Source organism: Salvelinus fontinalis, chromosome 2 (genome assembly GCF_029448725.1).
Source record: "Salvelinus fontinalis isolate EN_2023a chromosome 2, ASM2944872v1, whole genome shotgun sequence".
NCBI lineage: Eukaryota > Metazoa > Chordata > Actinopteri > Salmoniformes > Salmonidae > Salvelinus > Salvelinus fontinalis.
The window spans coordinates 60,224,638-60,247,947 of record NC_074666.1 but is presented as its reverse complement, the minus strand read 5'-3'; the positions used below and the strand labels follow the sequence as shown (position 1 = coordinate 60,247,947).

Genomic DNA, 23,310 nt, shown 5'->3' with positions numbered 1-23,310 from the left:
CGTGGGAGCAATTTCCAAACGGCTGAAGGTACCACGGTCATCTGTACGAACAATAGTACGCAAGTATAAACACCATGGGACCACGCAGCCGTCATACTGCTCAGGAAGGAGACGCGTTTTGTCTCCTAGAGATTAACGTACTTTGGTGGGAAAAGTGCAAATCAATCCCAGAACAACAGCACAGGACCTTGTGAAGATGCTGGAGGAAACAAGTACAAAAGTATCTATATCCACAGTAAAACGAATCCTATATCGACATAACCTGAAAGGCCGCTCAGCAAGGAAGAAGCCACTGCTCCAAAACCGCCATAAAAAAGCCAGACTACGGTTTTCAACTGCACATGGGGACAAAGATTGTACTTTTTGGAGAAATGTCCTCTGGTCTGATGAAACAAAAATAGAACTGTTTGGCCATAATGGCCATTGTTATGTTTGGTGGAAAAAGGTGGAGGCTTGCAAGCCGAAGAACCCCATCCCAACCGTGAAACACGGGGATGTTGTGGGGGTGCCTTGCTGCAGGAGGGACTGGTGCACTTCACAAAATAGATGGCATCATGAGGCAGAAAATTTATGTGGATATATTGATGTAACATCTCAAGACATCAGTCAGGAAGTTAAAGCTTGGTCGCAAATGGGTCTTCCAAATGGACAATGACCCCAAGCAAGTTGTGGCAAAATGGCTTAAGGACAAAAAGCCAAGGTATTGCAGTGGCCATCACAAAGCCCTGACCTCAATCTTCTCGAAGATTTGTGGGCAGAACTGAAAAAGCGTGTGCGAGCAAGGAGGTCTACAAACCTGACTCAGTTACACCAGCTCTGTCAGGAGGAATGGGACGAAATTCACCCAACTTATTGTGGGAAGCTTTTGGAAGGCTACCTGAAATGTTTGACCCAAGTTAAACAATTTAAAGGCAATGCTACCAAATACTAATTGACTGTATGTTAACTTCTGACCCACTGGGAATGTGATGAAAGAAATATTAACTGAAATAAATCATTCTCTCTACTATTATTCTGACATTTCACATTCTTAAAATAAAGTGGTGATCCTAACTGACCTAAGACAGGGAATTTTTACTAGGATTAAATGCCAGGATTTGTGAAAAACTGAGTTTAAATGTTTTTGGCTAAGGTGTATGTAAACCTCTGACTTCAACTGAATATAATTATACTGTAAGTACTGTAGTATTCTATAATTAACTGTAGTCTTTTTTTCATGTTGGGGCCTCCCCCTCCTATTTTCCCTCTACTTCCTCCATGCTCTCTTTCTCACCACCAACACACACACAGTCTGACACACTGACACACACACACACTCTCTCTCTTTCTCTATAGCCAGTGACAGATTGTCCCAGTGGGAGACAGGGAGGATGAGCACTATCCCACAAGCTGTTGCCTTGGAACAGAGAGAGGGATGGATTGATGGAGAAAAAGAGTCAAGGGGTTAAAGAAATAAGGCATTTTGAGGGTGGGATAAGGATAAGGATGACAGTCCTTTCGGAATGCCGGTATGCAGGATTACACAAGGATTATTTAACTGTGTGTGCATGTGTGTGTAATCTCTGGATCCGTCATATCATGACAAATTAACACGTTTCCTGCTCTATGTCTTGGTATTCCACATGTCCCCTCTTGCTGTTCATGTCCCATGCATGATATTTCCCCTCACTCCATCTATTCCATATTTCTCCTTCATTCCATATTTCCTTCCATCTCTTTTTTTCTTACTTTCTCTTAATCTCTCCCTCTCCTCCCACTCTTTTTCTTCTCTCACTCTCTCATCTCTCTCTCTCTCTCTCTCTCTCTCTCTCTCTCTCTCTCTCTCTCTCTCTCTCTCTCTCTCTCTCTTTCTCTTTCACTGGATTGAAATTAAATATTCATTGGTAGCCCGTGAGTGACTGAACCACCAGCGCAACCCACAGTGACTGCCATCAAAGAGCTCTACCCTCATCTCTCTGCTGGCCCCACCATCACTTCACCCACCATCTGTAACATGAAACACTCTCCCTCTCTCTCCTGTCTCTCTTCCTCTCTCTGTCTCAACACTGTATAAGTAAGTCTGCCTAGTCTCTGAGGTACAACACATTAGTAGATCAGGTCAACGTTGTTCTTGTACCATGCCTTTCTTTTTAGTCCAGATCTACACCTTACAGATTCATCTTCTGGTTGGTTTGAAGTAACAGACTCTCCAATTATGGTGAGAATTCTGGATCGTTTCCAAGCAACCTACATTAAGCTTTAACTGCTCTGAGGGAAACAGGACGGGCTTTGAAGCTTTGATCTGTCTGTGTGTGTGTGTGTGTGTGTGTGTGTGTGTGTGTGTGTGTGTGTGTGTGTGTGTGTGTGTGTGTGTGTGTGTGTGTGTGTGTGTGTGTGTGTGTGTGTGTGTGTGTGTGTGTGTGTGTGTGTGTGTGTGTGTGTGTGTGTGTGTGCGTGCGTGCGTGCACGTATTGGCATGCATGTCAGAGAGAGAGATCCGAGAGACACTGAGAGAATACAACAACAATACAACAATAAATAAACAATAAAGCAACAAATTTACGCTAGCTCTTTTTGTTTCAACACGTTCCGTAAAAATGCCTCGGGTTAAAAATAATCTATGAACATCTATAGGGAATAGCCTATAATGACCATGATATGCATTATTCATGTCATTTCTCTCATAGCTATGGTGTTTCACTAACAACGACTTTGTAGAGCATGCTAGGGAATAAACTGGCCCCACCAGGAAGTAATCAGGGACGGAGGGAAGGACTTAAAGGTAGATGAAGAATGCATTTATCAGCAGGTAAGAGAGCTGGAGGGAGGGGAAAAGGAAAGGGGGAGCGTGGGAATTGAGGAGAGATGGATGAAGCTGAGAGGAGAGGAGAAAAGGAGTACAAATATTTGATCTGGTCTGTGCTCATGGGTGCTTTGTAAAGTCAGAAGAGACGTACTACTACACTATGTGTCTGGAGGGAGGGACTTGGTGGTCAAAAGTAGTGCACTATATAGGAAATAGGGTGCCACTTGGCATGCAAGCTCAGTAGACGGAGGGCTGGGGGCTGTAGACTAATGAGGCTGAAAATAGAGAATGAGAGCCAGTCAATAGAGAATGAGAGCCAGTGGGTGATGACCCGTCAGAGTGTGTGTGTGTGTGTGTGTGTGTGTGTGTGTGTGTGTGTGTGTGTGTGTGTGTGTGTGTGTGTGTGTGTGTGTGTGTGTGTGTGTGTGTGTGTGTGTGTGTGTGTGTGTGCGTGCGTGCGTGAGTGTCATGTCTAATACATCATCTACAATTCAATCCAATTACACATTAAAATATGTATTTCTATTGCAAGTATCTGGTGTTCTAAAAAAACAAATCCTAAAATAAAAGGGTAAAGTGTATGATTGTCCCTTCCTCTAACCTGGCTCCTCCCTCTGTTATGTTTGAACTAGCGTGACCACACAGATAACCAGATCACTATTAGCAGTCTGTCAGGGAGAGAAAGGGAAAAATGGACCAAATGAAAATATACTACAAATGTCATTTTGAGGAGCCAGAGAGAGAGAGGAAGATGGAGTCTTACAACTTCTTGGCACATTGTGAAAAAACAATGTTAGTAATGCATTAGCCAGCCTGCTGCTCTGAATGTTGGAGTGGTGGGCCTTGAATAATACATTGATTATATTTCGCGGTGCTTTGATGGAGAGAAGAGATTATAAGAGGTGTTTCTGGAGCACCAGGAATACTGTGGCGGGATAGCTGTCTGGCGCTGTCTGTCTGTCTCTTTCTGAGGCACCAAGAATACTGTCTGGCTGTTTCTGTCTGGTTAGCTGGATGGCGCCAGGTCGCTGTCTGTCTGTCTCTTTCTGAGGCACCAAGAATACTGTCTGGCTGTTTCTGTCTGGTTGCATAGTTGTCTGTCTCTTTTTTTTACGCCTTATTTATCCTCATTTCATGGTATCCAATTGGTAGTAGTTACAGTCTTGTCTCATCGCTGCAACTCCCGCATGGACTCGGGAGAGGTGAATGTCGAGAGCCATACGTCCACCGAAACACCACCCAACCCAACCAAGCCGCACTGCTTCTTGACACAACACACATCCAACCCAGACGCACCAATGTGTCGGAGGAAACACCGTACACCTGGCGACCTGGTCAGCGTGCACTGCGCCCGGCCCGCCACAGGAGTCACTAGTGCGCGATGAGACAAGAATATCCCTGCCGTCCAAACCCTCCCTAACCCAGACGACGCTGGGCCAATTGTACGTCGCCCCATGGACCTCCCGGCCCGAGCCTGGGCTCGAACCCAGAATCTCTGGTGGCACAGCTAGCACTGCCTTAGACCACTGTGCCACCTGGGAGGCCTTGTCTGTCTCTTTCTGAAGCACCAGGAATACTGGCTGGTTGGCTTGATAGCTGGCTGGCTGTCTTTTCTGTCTGTCTGTCCACCTGCTTAATAGGCTATGTCTCTGTTATATTTCCTCTTGTTTCCTTTATGCCTGTTAACCTGTCATGACTCTTGACTCAACAACTGCCTCCTTCAGAGTTTTTAATATTATAAAGCACATTATATTTGGAGGTAATGTGAATTGAAGTTTTCACTCTCTCTCAGCATGGTGAGGCAGGGCGTGGTACGTCTCTCTAATTCCGTCTGTCTGGTATTGGCATATCTGTCCCTGGCTCTCCACCTCGCCCTGTTCCTCCTCCTCTTCTTTCTCTTTTCCTGGAACTAGTCCCCTTGGACAACAGGGGAGATCTCACTCCCTTTTCTCACAAAGCAGCCCACACAAATTACCAACAAGTCTCATGAATGGAGACTTTACCAAAATGGCCGCCCACATAGACCACAAGGCGGAGGCCTCATTCAACATGGTCAAGGAGAAGGAGAAGGACAAAAAGCTGATTGGAACCAACAGGTCCACAGTCGCCCCAAGCTTGAGGCCCTCTTCAGCCACCCGTTGTACAACCTGCCACACCCACATCTGCTGGAAGACGATTGGCTGCTGAAGTTGAAGCCAAAGAATAAGGGGGAGGACAGTGAGGAGGAAGATAGCTTCCTGTCCGCATCCCAGCTCAACATTAACCCTAGCCATAACCCGAACCCTAACCTTCGCTTCACCATGTCCACACCCCGGCTCAACCCTAACCTTAATTTTAATCGTAATCTTAGCTACATGTTCACACCCCTGCTCAACCCTTTCACCTGCGCTGAGGATGTGTTGTGTGGCCATCTGTTGAGTCACCTCGGCAACACTAGGATAATTCTTGTCATACAGCTCCCAGCGAGAGATCCCAAGGTGGTACCTCAGCCAGGCGGGAAACATGAGGTGATGGTGATGGATGAATGGCACGACGATGGGCCTCAGGATCTTGTCATGATATGTCTGTGCATTCGAATTGCCATCAATAAAAATCCTATTGTTTTTGTTGTCCATAGCTTATGCCTGCCGATACCATAACCCCACCACCACAGGAACGCCGAACTGCAGTCAGGTCAAGACCCTGGTTAAGACAACGAGCACGCAGATCCCTGAGACAGTTTCTGACAATTTGTGCAGAAAGTATTCAGTTGTGCAAACCCACAGTTTCATCAGCTGTCCGGGTGGCTGGTCCCAGACGATCCTGCAGGTGAAGAAGCCGGATGTGGAGGTCCTGGGCTGGTGTGGTTACACGTGGTCTGCGGTTGTGAGGCCAGTTGGACGTACTGCCAAATTCTCTAAAATTACGTTGGAGTTGGCTTATGGTACAGAAATAAAAATGAACACCAGCTCTGTTGGACATTCCTGCAGTCAGCAGATTGCATGCTCCCTCAAAGTTTGAGACATCTGTGGCATTACGTTGTGTGACAAAACTGCACAATTTAGAATGGCCTTATATTGTCCCCAGCACAAGGTCCAGCTGTGTAATGATCATGCTGTTTAATCAGCTTCTTGATATGCCACACCTTTTAGATGGATGGATTATCTTGGAAAATTTGAAATGCTCACTAACAGGGATGTAAACAAATTAGTGCATAACATTTGAGATAAACAAGCTTTTTTTGTGTATGTAACATTTCTGGGATCTTTTATTTCAGCTCATGAAACATGGGACCAACACTTTACATGTTGCATTTATATTTTTGTTCAATGTACAATGCCGTTCCTGAATTATACAGACCACTAGCCATAACCCTAACCATAGCTTCATGTCCACACCACGGCTCAACCCTAAGCCTAGCCATAACACCAATCCTAAACCTAGCTTCATGTCCACGGGCCCATTCAACCCTAACACTAGTTAGCATTAGCTCGCGAAACTACCTCTAACTTCCTTTAGGAGTGCTAACTTCCATGAGGAGCACTAGCGAGACGTCACACGCACACGCACACACATACACAAGATACACAAAAGAGTTGGCATTACAGTGAATGAAGAGATTACCCTGGGAGGCTGTAAAACCTTTTCTGATGGCCCTCAAATCCTGTCTGTTATGAGAATGTTCAGAAGCCTTAGTTGGGATCCATTTGTTTATCTTTCACATGTAAACAGGGAAGTAGCATGCACTCAAAAAATGCTAGGTTGTTTGGTTGAACTAAGTGCTGTGTTGCAGGCGTTGGGTCACTTAGTTGGGTTGTTTTCTTTAAAAACTGCTAGGTTATTGATGCTGGGTGATGAGTTATTGATGCTGAGTTAGAGATATGACACAGTAGGTGAGCTCAGAAGACAAGAGGCGTGGCTTAGCAGGGGCGTGGCTTTGAGATACATTTACTGTTACAGGTGGCCAAAAATAATTGTCTGAAACCTACATCTCTATAGGCCACACCTCGTTGAAAATAACTTATGGAGATTCTATGTCATTCCAACTAATGGTAAAAAACAAACAATTGATGGTAAAATAAACCCATTTTGTATAATCCATATTCACACAACCCAACCCAACTGGGTCAAAATAACCCAGCGTGTGTTCTGTCCAATATTTACCCAAATTGGGTTGTTTTTAAACCAGCATTTTTTTGTGTGCCAGGCCACTGTGTATGGGTTTGAGTGTGTGGGGAAGGGGATTGGGGATTGGGGGGTGTGTGTGTGTGTGTGTGTGTGTGTGTGTGTGTGTGTGTGTGTGTGTGTGTGTGTGTGTGTGTGTGTGTGTGTGTGTGTGTGTGTGTGTGTGTGTGTGTGTGTGTGTGTGTGTGTGTGTGTGTGTGTGTGTGTGTGTGTGTGTGTGTGTGTAATAATTAAACACACAATCTGAAGAAACAAACAAAAGCCAAAAGCAATTCTTAAACACTAACCATTCAACCATAGACTGTTAGGATAAAAACTAAAACCACTCAAAAAGATTCCAAGTCTTAAACTTTAAAATCCACAAAGTGATTATACCAAACCAGAACGGCAGCAAATGAATGAGAGGGAAGAAACAATCTGAGTAGAAACGTGAAAGCCAGATAATCGAACGTCATAAATAAATCTCCAGCTCCTCTGATCTTTTGTTCTGAGGTCAGTCAGTATAATCCTGCACTGATCATAAAAAAAATCCCACTCACACACCCACGCGTATACACACACACACACGAACATATGCTCACACACAAACACACGCATACACACACACACACACACACTTTGAATACTGTATGGAGATTGTGTTGAGCATAAAAGTTCATGCAATAATCAGCTTGTGTGTGGGCTGGCCCATAGCCACGTTTCATATACTCCTCCTCATCTTCCTCTTCTTCTTACTCCTCCTCCTCTATAAAGTCCCCTAGATTCTATGAATCACCACCACTGATAGCAGACAGTTTTTGATGTTCAGCCACATTCTGTACTTTACATAATGATGACCTCCTGTGGAGAACTGGGGTAACTGCATGTATTTAAAAATCCACAGGAAATACTACACTATTACCAAAATAACACCATCAGTGCAGTCAATGACAAGTAATTATGGTGTATTTTCCCTTGAACGTTGTGGAGACCCCGTGACTTTCCTGCGTTTTAATGTACGTGTTATGCCTGTGCGTTCTGAGGGTCTGCATGCTGGTGTGTGATCATTACGGTGATGTTGGTGCGTTGTCTGTTATGCGTGTTTCAGTGCAGAGTGGGGGCACCCAGCTCAAGCTGACCATGTCATTGCTCACCTACGGACAAGCCATGAGGTGAAAATCCACGATACGATGATATATGAGATGTATTTATTTGACCTTTATTTGACCTTTATTTGACCAGGTTAGTCTCATTGAGATGAAAACTCTATTTTGCAAGAGAGACCTGGCCGAAAGAGCAAGTTTCAACATTTACAACATAAAACGCAAAACAGTTTAAAAACATCAGTTATCACATTTAACAGGCACATTGGTTTTAGGAGGAGTGTTTCAACTAGGGGTCAAAATATTGACATCCCCCTAACTCATTTTCCACCATAGTTTTTACCCTAGCTTTAAAATCACTCAAGGAGACGAGCTCCTGTAGTTTCAAGTCGTTTTGTAGCTCATTCCAAGTAGAGGGGACAGAGTCCTGGACTGCTTTTATACCTACTGTAGCACTCCACAGGCAAAAAAGCACCGTCAAGGAGATACTGTCCTGTGAGCATAGGCGATAATTGTCATTAATCTGTTGGACAATTTAGGTACACAGGTCAAATGGGAGCTGTCTTAGCATGGCCTTGTAAAAAAAACAACTTACCAATGACTTAGTCTCTGAAGAGCTAAGGACGGAACAGTCCGTGCAGCTCCGTTGGTAGACGATGGCGCTGGCATCGCCAGGGTTGTGGATTCAATTCCCACGGCAGACTAGTGTGAACATGTGTGTACTCACTACTTACTGTAAGTCGCTCTGGATAAGAGTTTCTGAGAAATGACAAAAAAGTTCAACATTTCAGGGATGAGTGAGGGATTTGAAGTTCGTAACAAACCTCAGCAGTGTCCAGCATACGTAATGACGGCACAGGGGCAAATGTGTACAAGGTATCGCCATAGTCGATCACAGGCGAGAACGTGGCAGAAACAAGTCTCTTTCTCGCTAAAAAAAAAAAAACATGACTTATTTTGAAAATAAAACCCTGACTTGGGCTTGAGCTTTTTCACAAGACCCTCTATGTGGGGTTTAAATGTGAGACACTCATCGAACAAGAAGTACTTGTACTTGTTGATACCCTTTTCATCAAAGAAAGAGTGCACAGGCAGGAGACCGATCTTTCAATATACCACATCCTGTGGATTAACGCTTATGTTAATTTAGCTACAGTTGAAGTCGGAAGTTTACATACACCATAGCCAAATACATTTAAACTCAGTTTATCACAATTCCTGACATTTAATCCTAGTAAAAATTCCCTGTATTAGGTCAGTTAGGATCACCACTTTATTTTAAGAATGTGAAATGTCAGAATAATAGTAGAGAGAATGATTTATTTCAGCTTTTATTTCTTTCATCACATTCCCAGTGGGTCAGAAGTTAACATACAGTCAATTAGTATTTGGTAGCATTGCCTTTAAATTGTTTAACTTGGGTCAAACGTTTCGGGTAGCCTTCCACAAGCTTCCTACAATAAGTTGGGTGAATTTTGGCCCATTCTTCTTGACAGAGCTGGTGTAACTGGGTCAGGTTTGTAGGCCTCCTTGCTCGCACACGCTTTTTCAGTTCTGCCCACACTTTTTCTATAGGATTGAGGTCAGGGCTTTGTGATGGCTACTTCAATACCTTGACTTTGTTGTCCTTCAGCCATTTTGCCACAACTTTGGAAGTATGCTTGGGGTTATTGTCCATTTGGAAGACCCATTTGTGACCAAGCTTTAACTTCCTGACTGATGTCTTGAGATGTTGCCTCAATATATCCACATCATTTTCCTCCCTCATGGTCACAATGGTCACAATGGGCAATCACACAGATTTTGCTCTCTTGTCTCTCACTCTTCATACCTCTCTTGTCTCACTCTACATACCTCTCTTGTCTCTCACTCTTCATACCTCTCTTTTCATTCACTCTTCATACCTCTCCTCTCACTCACTCTTCATACATCTCTTCTCTCTCACTCTTCATACCTCTCTTCTCATTCACTCTTCATACCTCTCTTCTCTCTCACTCTTCATACCTCTCTTCTCACTCACTCTTCATACCTCCCTTGTCTCTCACTCTTCATATCTCTCTTCTCTCTCACTCTTCATACCTCTCTACTCTCTCACTCTTCATACTTCTCTTCTCATTCACTCTTCATACCTCTCTTCTCACTCACTCACTCTTCATACCTCCGTTGTCTCTCACTCTTCATATCTCTCTTTCTCTCTCACTCTTCACACCTCTCTTCTCTCTCACTCTTCATACCTCTCTTCTCACTCACTCTTCATACCTCTCTTCTCACTCACTCACTCACTCACTCACTCACTCACTCACTCACTCACTCACTCACTCACTCACTCACTCACTCACTCTTCATACCTCTCTTGTCTCTCACCTCCTCTGCCCCTTTGTTCAGGCTGCTTCCTCATTAATCCCCAAGCACTCCCTGGCTTAACGACCACAGCCTTTTCTCGTTGGGGCAGGAAGTCCATATAACGCTTGGGGTTGGAGCCAGCTACCTGCAAGATCTCTCCTCAATTAACGTAAACTCACTCACTTTTGTACATCGCGCTGGTCCGTACAATTGACCTTATTTTTGCGCCCAAAAAACGCAATACTTCCAGATCAACTGTAATATCAATACCAATGTAAAGCACAATTTCTCCCCTTTCCAACAAAATCAATGACGAGACCTTCATGATGCCCATCTCTGCATAATTTAAGAAGGCAATGAGCTCCCTCGGGTCTTTTTAAAAATGGCGGGTGGGGAAGCTAAACCTATTGCGTGATAGTGAGAAGAAGAGATGTCGTGTGGGGAAACTGCTTTTTTCCCTCGATTATTCCAACTTATCACCTTATCGCCTCTAAAATGTAAATAAAACACTATAAAGAGTTTATATAATGTGTCATTACATACCTATTTGAAGGTTTGTGTCGAATTTGAATTGGGTTTTTTGGGCTGTGCTAAAGTGATCTTCAGAAGTAAACAGCTGCTTTTGAGAGTCATGATAGCTTGCAGTGATGACGCAAAAAATGACTAGGTATCCCCCTTACCCTGTCTTGTTTTTAAACGGTGAGATAAGTGCTACACCTGGTGGAGAGAGGCTGTAAGACAGAATTAGTTGCTTTCTGCGTGCTGTACGTTACGCCATTACATTTACATTTAAGTCATTTAGCAGACGCTCTTATCCAGAGCAACTTACAAATTGGAAAGTTCATACATATTCATCCTGGTCCCCCCGTGGGGAATGAACCCACAACCCTGGCGTTGCAAGCGCCATGCTCTACCAACTGAGCCACACGGGACCACGTCACATCACGATATAACGTACAGCGTCAGAGGGGTCAGTTATTTAAACTTTTCTCCAATACTATAGAGCCATTACCATGTCAATCAACGCTTGAATAGAAACATAGTTCACACCCCAGATTTTGGGGTCAACACAGTCACTACAGTCCCATTAGTTTTCTTTGCAGCCTCGTTTGAATGTCGCGGTTGCACACATTTGTATGGAATGGGGTTAGCCTACATTACCACTCCTTTCACCTCTCCCTGCCGTCTGCCACAATATTGATATAAGCTGTACAGGGCTCTGTAGCATCAAAAAGATGTTAGACATTCAGATATATCCAAATAATGTTTATTTGTCAAAAACAAAAATACAAGGGCGTGTACAATATATGATGCTAACTAAAAAGGAGAACTGGGTATTCAACAAGAATGGTACTGTATATGGTAAAAGTAACATACAGTACAAAGAAATACACAATGAACAGTGTAGTACAGTTCAATGTGTCTCGGGTGTAGTAAAAGGCAGAGAACTGGTAGCTACGCATTGTTACTACAGATAATGTGATTTAACCAAATCATTTTGGTATCCAATATTGGGAGTTGCAGAATAGGTACTATTTGGTATAGCACAGAGAATGTTCGACCAACCTCAGCGATGCCGTCTTCGTCCTCAATTGGTGGAAACAGGAGTCTCAAAATGTCTGTGTCCAGTTGCAGGGGATGAGTTTGAATTTAGAAAATGCTCCGTTATTAAAATGAAAACATTTTTGCTCCATCAAGTAATCCAACAGTGTACACCAACATCTTATCTATTTCTAGTCTTCTCTAATTGATCGAGACAGGTGAGTGTCCACCCTAAAGTGCCGCATGTCATTGTGACACACACACAGCCAGCCACAGCCACGCACGCACGCGCATGCACACACACACACACACACACACACACACACACACACACACACACACACACACACAGCCACGCACGCACGCACGCACGCACACACACAGCCTATATTCAATGGAGAGAGTTCAAAGTTTCATGACTGGCTAACACACTTGCTATTCATGTCAGTGACATGTAACTTATTATCAGGAAGTCCCAGGTAAAGTATAAAGCATGACACACAACAACCAGTCAAATCCCCTCTTACACAAACATCCTTGCCTCCTCTGTGAAGATGTCCAGCTCTCAAACAACCACCACTAATGGGGTGGTGGTCATCACCCATGTCTACCCCTATGGGAACGGGATGGGGGTCGCGGGGGTCGCTTCTACCCCTCACTGTCTGGGACAGACGGTTTTCTCAGTGCTGGGAAGTTTCCGGGCAGGGCATCCAAAAGCGCTTGGGGTAAGAATTTTCAAATTAAAATGACAATTTTGGTTGAATGTAATGGAAGAACAGAAAAAAGAAATTTCCTGCTTTGCTCTTTGTTTTTCTCTCACAGACCGTACAGATCATGATTGGTTTGATGATGCTGTTAACAGGGATTGTGATGGCTCCAGCCCCGTGTTTGGATAATATTGGAGTAGTCAGTGGAATATTTGTCTGGGGATCGATCATTGTGAGTGAGCTGCTTGAGCTGCTCTGTCTAACAATCCTCCCTTACGTTTCCTGTCTGCCTGGATGCAAAACAAAACGTCCTCATAGTTGAATCACGTCACTTTAAAAATATATTTCTTTCATTTGAAGTAATGCTTTATAAATAATGACTTGTCTTAACTAACAATTTGTCTTAACCAAGGACTTTTATCAACATATATGTATTTGGCTAACTCTGGTCATACTGTAGAAATATGTGTTTCCCAAATGGCACAGTATTCCCTATATAATGCACTATGTAGGGAATAGGGATACAGTATAAATATGGTGCACTATGTAGGGAATAGGGAGCCATTTAGGATCCAGCCTTGTATAATCTCTTTCTTGTTCCTTCTCAGTATGTAGTTGCAGGCTCTCTCACTGTTGCCGCTGACAACAAATTGAACAAATGTCTGGTCAGTATCAATATTTTTTCCCCAATAAAGTTTAGGATTTTGATTTATAAAGTTCCTCTCTATTTGAAGACATAGAATCTCTAGTGGTGTGGGGGCTGTGCTTTGGCAGAGTGGGTGGGGTTATATCCTTCCTGTTTGGCCCTGTCCGGGGGTTTCTTCGGATGGGGCCACAGTGTCTCCTGACCGCTCCTGTCTCAGCCTCCAGTATTTATGCTGCAGTAGTTTATGTGTCGGGGGGCTAGGGTCAGTTAGTTATACCTGGAGTACTTCTCCTGTCTTATTCAGTGTCCTGTGTGAATTTAAGTATGCTCTCTCTAATTCTCTCGTTCTCTCTTTCTCTCTGAGAACCTGAGCCCTAGGACCATACGTCAGGACTACCGGGCATGCTGACACCTTGCTGTCCCCAGTCCGCCCGGCCTTGCTGCTATTCCAGTTTCAACTGTTTCTGCCTGCGGTTACGAAACCCCTACCTGTCCCAGACCTGCTGTTTTCAACTCTTAATGATCGGCTATGAAAAGCCAACTGAGATTTATTCCTGATTATTATTTGACCATGCTTGTCATTTATGAACATTTTGAAAATCTTGGCTCTCTCTAATTTTCTCCTTCTCTCTTTCTCTTGGAGGACCTGAGCCCTAGGACCATACGTTGGGACTACCGGCCGTGGTGACTCCTTGCTGCCCCCAGTCCGCCTGGCCTTGCTGCTATTCCAGTTTCAACTCTTCTGCCTGCGGTTATGGAACCCCTACCTGTCCCAGACCTGCTGTTTTCAACTCTTAATGATCGGCTATGAAAAGCCAACTGAGATTTATTCCTGATTATTATTTGACCATGCTTGTCATTTATGAACATTTTGAAAATCTTGGCTCTCTCTAATTTTCTCCTTCTCTCTTTCTTTCTCTCGGAGGACCTGGGCCCTAGGACCATGCGTCGGGACTGCCGCCCGTGGTGACTCCTTGCTGTCCCCAGTCCGCCTGGCCTTGCTGCTATTCCAGTTTCAGCTGTTCTGCCTGCGGTTATGGAACCGCCACCTGTCCCAGACCTGTTGTTTTTCAACTCTTAATGATCAGCTATGAAAAGCCAACGGAAAATTATTCATGATTATTATTTGACCATGCTTGTCACTTATGAACATTTTTGAACATCTTGGCATAGTTCTGTTATAATCTCCACCCGGCACAGCCAGAAGAGGACTGGCCACCCCTCATAGCCTGGTTCCTCTCTAGGTTTCTTCCTAGGTTTTGGCCTTTCTAGGGAGTTTTTCCTAGCCACCGTGCTTCTACACCTGCATTCTAGCTGTTTGGGGTTTTAGGCTGGGTTTCTGTACAGCACTTCGAGATATTATCTGATGTACGAAGGGCTATATAAAATAAAATTGATTGATTGATTGATACTATACGATAGGCCCTCATGTTTTCGTTCATCTGCTGGTTTTCCTCCCAAAACACAAGCAGTGGGGGGGCCACTGGCATTAACTGTGGATTGCCCGTTTAAAGAATCGTAATAACAATGATAAGGAATAACAACATACTGAATTCGGTATTGCGTTTAATTCTTCTGAAATTTCCTTCCACAACCAGCCATTCCCATGTCCTCTTTCTACTCTCTCTCACTGTCCCTTAGGTGAAAGGCTCCCTGGGAATGAATGTTGTCGCCACGGTTACTGCTCTTACTGGCATCATCCATCATTCTTTAGACAGTGCTGGGATCATGTTTTACTGTGACTCTCAATACGATTTCTGTCAACAGTACTGGGTATATACCAAATGCTTATTCATTTTTAACATCCATTGACCTGGAGGTATTTGTAAATTGATAAAGGGTTATTTATCATCTATAATCTTTTATATTGTACTGTTGAATATTTTATATTAGGCTAATTTAAATTATGCCTACATGTGACATTGGCAACATGGAAGCAATAGTAAGGTAGATAACTGCTATAAAGTTAGTTTATAGTTCATTTTAGTCCACATTGAAACTAAAAGTTCACAAAGTGCTCATAATTGCTACAAAATGGTGGTGTAGTTTATTTAAGTCCACATTGAAACTGGGAGAGTTCACAAAGTGTTAAAAATTGCTACAAAATGGCGGTGTAGTCCAGTTAACTGCTGTTTCCTGTTCTTATCTGTCTATAGGTCAGCTCCCAGAGAATATCAGGTGTTTTGGCTGTTTTCTCCTTGCTGGAGTTTATAGTGTCCATCTGTGTCTCGTCATTCGCCTGCAGAGCTGTCTGCCTGTGCTGCCATTCCACCCCTGAGGTGAGTCTATAGACTTAGATTTCTGTCCATTTTTTTGTACAAAATGTGGTAAATCTCAAGGTTATATACATTACCCAAGTTCTCTGATATTATGAGTTAAGTACGTATTTCACAAGTGGAATTTTATTCCAAAAGTCTCACATTGGGGTCACTAACCATTCCAGCCCGTGGGGCTACCTTGCATAACAGCGCAGTCAAAAGTGTGACGTAGCGCGTCAGGCATTGTTGCAAAAGGCTCATGAAGAAACTGAGGGCCAAACTTCCTAATCCACTGCCAATAGGACAGCTATGAGACAGGTATGTCTTGTTCCTGCTCTGTGTAGAGTATGGTGTGCTGTACTGGCTATACCTGAAGCTCCGAGAGGATGTTCCCGAGTTCTCCGAAACGAGCTAAGTAAACTACACCATGTGGAGTGAAGGCCGCCCAAAGCCAGAAAGGGCTGAGGGGCATTCACTGTGAACCCTATAAATCTTATCCTGTATAAAGGGGAGTTAGGGTTTAGGATCCCTTTACTAGAACATGTGGGAAGTCAGCACCGTTAAAGGCAAAGGCAGTAAAGCGATCCATCTTACCAGGGAGTGTGGCGTCGGTAGTGGAACGTACACGGCACAAGGCGTAGATGTGGTTGGCCAGAGATGGATCCACCTTGAGAGGGCTGCAAAATCGGATTCCTCCATGTTGTGCATGTCCAAGTTCAGGGCGTCCTTATTTGGCATCTTGCCAGTAAGGGGCTTATCCCACAAACGTTTTTCGGAGACAAGCTGGGACAACAGGAAGCAGTTGCTTCGCGGTGGTTGTACTAGTGGGAAGTGTCCTCCCATCGTACAGATCCGTTTCTCGGTTTCCGTTCCTCAGGGGAGCCGGCCACTTGATCTCATGTCTGGTGGCGGCTCGCTTAAGCTGTATGCGACATATTGGCACAAACCCATTATACCTTTTTGTTCATCCATGACCTAGCCCCAGCTGGGCTTGGTCGTGGGATGGAAGAGCCACAGCGTCCGCTGGTGGCTGGGAGGCGAACAAGGCTTGAGCCTCTTTTTCAGGACTCAAATTCCAGAGTGCAACACCCTGGCACGCACCCTTCCCAAGCAGATAATGCATAGAAGGAGTGGATTCTTCTTAACAATCTTTGAACCACAAGCACAAGAACGTTGGGATTTGAGTGTTAGCCTCATCTTGGGTAAGGGTAGCGGTAGCCATTGTGAAGAAAGAAACCCAGCGGCTGATGGCTAATAATGGTTAGCACAGTAGAGAACGCTATAGCCACGAGGCTGAGACGTGTTAGCTAGCTAGCAGCTATCTGAAGGTGTGCCCGGGGAACAGTGGGTTAACTGCCTTGCTCAGGGGCAGAAAGACAGATTTTTACCTTGTCAGCTCTGGTAACATATCATACGTTTTGCAAATTCGTAACATATTGTACAAATTTAAATTCGTAATATATTGTACAAATTGAAATTCGTAATATATTGCACAAATTGCAATTCGTAACATATCATATGAATTGTAATTTATAACATATCATACAAAATGGACGATGGACATCCACAAATCAATACAAACCATATGAAACATAATATATCATACTATCTGGAGTGTCTAGGATATACGTACAGAATCATTTGAAATGCTCTCTGATCACTTTGGTCATGTGGAGAAAATCAAGAACCAGTCGCGTAGAGCTCTTCAATGAGGAAGTGAACATGGACAGTGAGTGGGAGAGAATCGCTTTTATACAGGGTAAAGTTTTGAGACTTTCGGAACAAAATCTCACAGAATAAGTCATTGAAACAGATCTACATATACATGTAAGTCTTACTATACTGTAAAACATAAATATTAAACTAAGTCAAGTATGTTCTGGCAACTGTAAGAGCACTGAGCGTCCATGGCACCTCAAATAGCAGGAGGAGAACAATCAAGCTGAATGAAACTGTTACTATCATGTTTACATGAATACACTGTGTTTTTGTTTAAGCAAAGACTTGAAATGGACTTAAAATGGACATGTCTGTCTTTTAGCAAGTGTCCTCCATTGGGTATCAAATACCGGTACCTCATGGCAGCATGACTCCAAGCAACGCACCTTACCCTCCTCAGAACAACTACGAGGTATGATATCTTGGCCGGTTGAATTTCAGGGTTACCATGTGAAATAGGTGGCTCAACATGAATATAATTAAAATATATATATATAAATAAGATCTCACCGGTGTCCTAGTAACTGAGTTTCTTGTGTCATTTAAAACAACCACAGTGTGTCCCAAGTGGCACCCTATTCCTGATATAGTGCACTCCTTTTTGACCAGGGCCTATGTAGTGAATCGGGTGTCAATTGGGATGCCAAGAAAGAGATTCTGCAATGATTAAATATTATGTCCTACAATTTTGACTCACCCTGTAGGCTAAACCCAGTAATCAGTTTAAATTGTAGATACTGTAGCATGTATAATGTAGCTTTATTGTACACAGCAAAATCAATGGTATACATTTAACTTGAAAAGTCTGAAAGTGTAACATGTACACTATTTTCAGTCAACATATGAGTCCCACTGAACCATGTATATTCCCCCTCGAGCCAATACCACTACGGCCCTCAAGGAACTACACTGAACTTCGTGCAAACTGGAAATCACATATCCCGAGGCCACATTTATTGTAGCTGGGGACTTTAACAAAGCAAATATGAGGGAAACGCTATGGAAATTATATCAGCACATTTGAAATAACACGTTTGAAAGTGTTAAAGATTTAACTCTGTTGCAGTGTTCCCCATTTAACTCTGAACGGGTCAAATATACACTATTTTTAAAGTACAAAGTATTTTTAACTGGGCTAAAATGTAGCCACGTTTGCACATTTGTTCATATCCTTTGCTAGTTAGTGAATTATTAGCCCAGTTATAGATACTTTGTACAGTAGTCAGCAATGGGGAAGTGAATGCTTCCTAGAAGAGAACAAAACATGTGCATTTCAAGCCATCTTTGAAAGCGAGTCTTAAAGGGGCAGTGTTGTATTTAGAGACAGGCTTGAATAAGCTAAGGAGACAATAGGCAGGGAGTAGAATATTTTGTCTGATTCTCTGTAATAATGGTATGGGGTTGAAAAAATGAATTTTATTTTGTAAAGTGGTTTCTTACATCAAACAACAACAAAATGTTCAGTCACCTCCTTGTCTGAAGGACAAATGGATAAACAGGTTAATGTCAAGCTCTGCATGTTTTTTTCCAAAAGTCTTATGGAATGTAGACCTACACTGAACACCACACATTGGCTGCTACTATAAGCTGAATGATAGAACAGCTATTTCCATGGTAAAATGGTATGGGATGCATTTTCTCCATTGTTCTTTATTTTAGGCCACTCTGGTAGGCCTCCATTATGATCAAATAGCCACACTAGCCTACTTGACCACTGTTAGAACTGTAACTTAAAGCAGGTACAGCCTCTGTGTTCACAATAAACACGCGCCATAACTTTCAGAAGTTCTGTGCAGCAGACCTGAAATTTGTCGTTGCCGATTTGAGGGAGCATTGCTGGACATTGTACTTGCAAATATAGTTCAGATGTTGTACTTGTAGTTTCATCTGACAGGTAGCTTAGCAGGTAGAGTACGGGACTATAGAACTTTCAGGGACATGAATTCGAATTCAAATTCTTAGAATTCTTTTAATGGCACACTTTTAAAAAAATGTGAAACCACACTTTCTGCAAATTTTTGTAAAAAAAAAGTGTTTATTTGTTATACAGTAGTATTAGCTTCTGTCTTAAGCATCCTAAATAATGCCACAGATTCAGTTTTTTTTAAATGGTCAACTGTAAGGCAAAAAATGGAAGCATGATGTGAATCTGGTTTCCAACTGATTTGTAAGCTACTAAAGCCAACCATTTACTGCTGCGCCACAGAGTTTTGCTGAAAATAGTGGGGGGAAAACATCTGTTCATCAAACGCTGCTATTTATTGTTGACCAGCAGATGTCACTAATGTGCATTGTGAACCGATAATGAATCTCTGAGTAATGAACCGTTTTTCTGCACAATTTGGTGAAAGCCTTCAGAAATCCTAGATTTCCCATCACTATTAATTTTTGGCCTAGTAAGTGGCCCAGATTTACCCTAATTCATTGGTGTTAGGAAACTCCTAGTTTACAGGCCACGTCAGGCCTGCAAGTTTCATTATACTGATTATGTGTAATTCCTATTGGAATCCAGCCAGAGTTAGGATATCCAACATTTTTTTATTCACCCTCAACCTACATTCAGAATGACTGTCAGGATTAGGAAACCTGATTTAAAAAAATCACTACCTAAATAAATTAAACCAGAACAACCATTTCAGTAATGGTCCAATAAATCTAAGTAACTGATTGGATTAGTTCCGAAAAATTTATGTTATTTATCTTTGTGTAGCATAAGATTAATCAATCAATCAATCAATCAATGTACATGCAAAAACACATATGAAAATGAATCCTAACAAAAATATCCTGCAGTGGAGCATGCTTGGAAATATGATAATGATGGGTGTGGTTTTGATGGGACTATTTTACTCTCCACAGTGTAAAACAATAACTCTGGTTATTAACTCCAACACTGGGGGTTATTTTACACCACTGAGTGTTAATATCACTCTTACAGAGTGATTGTAAACACTACAAATGTTACACTGAAAAATCAACACTGGCCAATCATGAAATCATGTTCTCATGTAGACCTATGTTTCTGATCCAAGCCAGGCAATGGTTAGCATGGTTAGCAGCACCACATCACTGATCTGAATAATTTGACAGTTAAATACTGTTAGTGTATCGTAATGTTATATATGATCTTTTGGCTACTATATGGTTAACATTTTAATGTTTTTTCTGTCTCTCATAATTTTCTATAGAAAAATAGTAGCCTTCATTTATCAACAAAAATCAACCACAGTGTATCCTTTGTCAATGTTTGTAAATGACATGGGCCTATAATGATGACATTTATTGCAAATACATATCACTGAATAAACTGGGGAAAAAATGACAAAAAATGGAGTTTGGAGTCACTTTTGTCTTCTGTAGGGTACAATGTAAGTAATGACAAAGTAATAAAGTAAATAAATTGATATTTTCGGAAGAGTGGTTGAAGGGTCTGAAAACATCTTGATAAGGAGGGAGCGTTGGATGTTTGCATTGGGCATTAAATCCTTTCTGTATTGAGTTTGTGCAATATTACGCCTGGAGCCGAGGCTAGTGCAATAGGCCTATTGGGTAAATCTATTTAAATTCAATCACTTTTTGACAGCACTTTTGATTTGAACGAAAGCTTCCATACATTGTAAGAAGTGCTCAGAAAGTGACTTTTTGGACCTGAATGCCAAAACATTCGTGAGATAACGGTGCTCAAAGTTGATCCATTTTGCATACCCCACCATACCATGAGAAATGCATGTCTTCATCACTGGAAAAGTTAAATGTTTGAGATTGATATAATTTAAAATCTTGTTAACAGGGTTATCAAACAAAAAAAATCCCAATCATGTAAAAAAGAAATGTTATCCTCAATTATCTAAAAAGTCATAAACTCAGATAAGTTTTTCACATACTGTTTCTTGTGGTTTATATACATTATGCAGAAATCGCTCCGCCATGTCCTGGTTGCGAAAAATTCTAATAGTTTGCCTAATTTCACTTTATGTGACGAAACAAGCAAATATAGTGTATAGAATCATTGTACCATGTAAACCGCTGTGAAATATATTTTCCATAGACAAAATAATGTACTGATGTACAAAAGACGCAAAAATGAAACTTGAGAATGGGAAGTATAGAATAGTCCACATAGATCAGATCTACCAATTCTTAGATTTGCTTTCAATGAGGATGACCGATCTATAACACACATTTCTATGTGAATTTGGTCCTGTTTCCCAAAATGTTACATATTGCAGCTTTAAAGGTTTAAAATATTATTCTTTTCAATAAATAATTAAATAGTTAGACAACACTGTTTGTAAGCTTTTAAATTATATCAAACTCAAACTCCAGTAATAACGACATTGATGTCTCATGGTATGGTGGGGTATGCAAAATGGCTCAATTTTGAGCACCATTATCTCATGAATGTTATGGCATTCAGGACCACTTATTCCATGGGAAAACATGTATGGAAAGTTGTGTTTAAATCAAAATGGATGCTGTCAAAAGGTGATTGCAGTAGGGTAAATCCCTCTGAATTCATACAAGGCAATAATAAACATGTCGTCCCCCATGAATGATGCGTTCTCCCTTGGGCCAATTGAGATATTGCGTGTGACTAACAAATGTCAGTTATCGTGTGTGACCACAGATTATGCATAATATAGATCCAGATACTCAAGTGACCACCCTAACAATGAAAATAATTGTCTTCAAAAATGGATAACCCTAAAATTAAAGAGTACACTTTCTATCCAAACAGGCACAAAATAGTCTCCCGAATCGATTTTGTATGATTATCTACTGTATTTTCCTGATTAAATTCAATACATGAGCCTATCTGATCATCATAATTATTACTGCCAGATAAATATTTCAGAATCTTCTAAAAGAGCAAGAAGATGGCGCTTTAATGTTTCCTTTCTACAAAATCCTACTTTCTGTGAACAATTTGAAATTGAATTTAATGAATTTATAATGATGAACAAAAATTCAGTCGATGATCCTTGCATTTTATGGGATGCCATTAAAGGTTATATTTAAAACAATCAGTGGCGACCCGTAATTCAGGGCAGATGGGGCCTGTTTTGAGCCCCACATTTTTTGCAATTTATTTTTAGAAAAAAACAAATATATATATATATATATACACATTTTTTGCAATTTCTTTTTAGATTTAAAAAAAATATATATATACAGTTGAAGTCGGAAGTTTACATACACCTTAGCCAAATACATTTAATCTCAGTTTTTCACAATTCCTGACATTTAATCCTAGTAAAAATTCCCTGTATTAGGTCAGTTAGGATCACCACTTTATTTTAAGAATGTGAAATGTCAGAATAATAGTAGAGAGAATTATTTATTTCAGCTTTTATTTCTTTCATCACATTCCCAGTGGGTCAGAAGTTTACATACAGTCAATTAGTATTTGGTAGCATTGCCTTTCAATTGTTTAACTTGGGTCAAACATTTCAGGTAGCCTCCCACAAGCTTCCCACAATAAATTGGGTGAATATTGGCCCATTCCTCTTGACAGAGCTGGTGTAACTGGGTCAGGTTTGTAGGCCTCCTTGCTCGCAGACGCTTTTTCAGTTCTACCTACAAATTAGATTATAGATTATGGTGGAATGGAAATACCTTTTACACTCTAAATAAATTTGGCTTTGGCTCCAACTTCATGACTTGGATAAGACTTCTGTACTCATCCCCTCAAGCCTCTGTCAGGACTAATAACACTCAGTCAGATTGCTTCCCTTTGCAACGATCGACACGCCAGGGTTCCCCTTTAAGTCTCTTACTGTTTGCGCTCGACATAGAACCACTTGCAATAGCACTTCACTCCAAGCCCCCATCAAAGGTATAGTCAGATACGGACACGAACACAAACTGTCTTTATATGCAGATGTATTATTATACACATCCAATCATTCTGTCTCTGTTCCTGCTGCCCTTGCCACCTTCGCATCCTTTGGTCACTTATCAGGGTATAAACTGAATCTCAGTAAAAGCGAATTGATGCCGCTTAATATGGCCGCAAAAAAAATCCCCTTTACATAACTTGCCATTTAAAATTGCTCACAATATT

General features: G+C 41.8%; 1 protein-coding gene across 1 annotated transcript; it reads left to right on the top strand.

Annotated features, from left to right (window-relative positions):
* The first annotated feature begins 12,428 nt into the window (after positions 1-12,428).
* Positions 12,429-17,726, top strand: LOC129868960 (membrane-spanning 4-domains subfamily A member 4A-like). The gene is made up of 6 exons (XM_055943343.1): positions 12,429-12,641; positions 12,739-12,855; positions 13,232-13,288; positions 14,911-15,042; positions 15,426-15,548; positions 17,569-17,726. The coding sequence occupies exons 1-6, from the start codon at positions 12,471-12,473 to the stop codon at positions 17,662-17,664; spliced, it is 696 nt and encodes a 231-aa protein (XP_055799318.1). The 5' UTR covers positions 12,429-12,470; the 3' UTR covers positions 17,665-17,726.
* The last annotated feature ends 5,584 nt before the right edge of the window (positions 17,727-23,310 follow it).

Bases quoted from the DNA above. Each gene is read 5' to 3' on its own strand.
- LOC129868960 (XM_055943343.1), top strand. From the start codon at position 12,471: ATGTCCAGCTCTCAAACAACCACCACTAATGGGGTGGTGGTCATCACC. The intron at 12,642-12,738 runs GTAAGAATTTTC...TTTCTCTCACAG, and splicing joins GGCATCCAAAAGCGCTTGGG to ACCGTACAGATCATGATTGG. The intron at 15,549-17,568 runs GTGAGTCTATAG...TCTGTCTTTTAG, and splicing joins GCTGCCATTCCACCCCTGAG to CAAGTGTCCTCCATTGGGTA.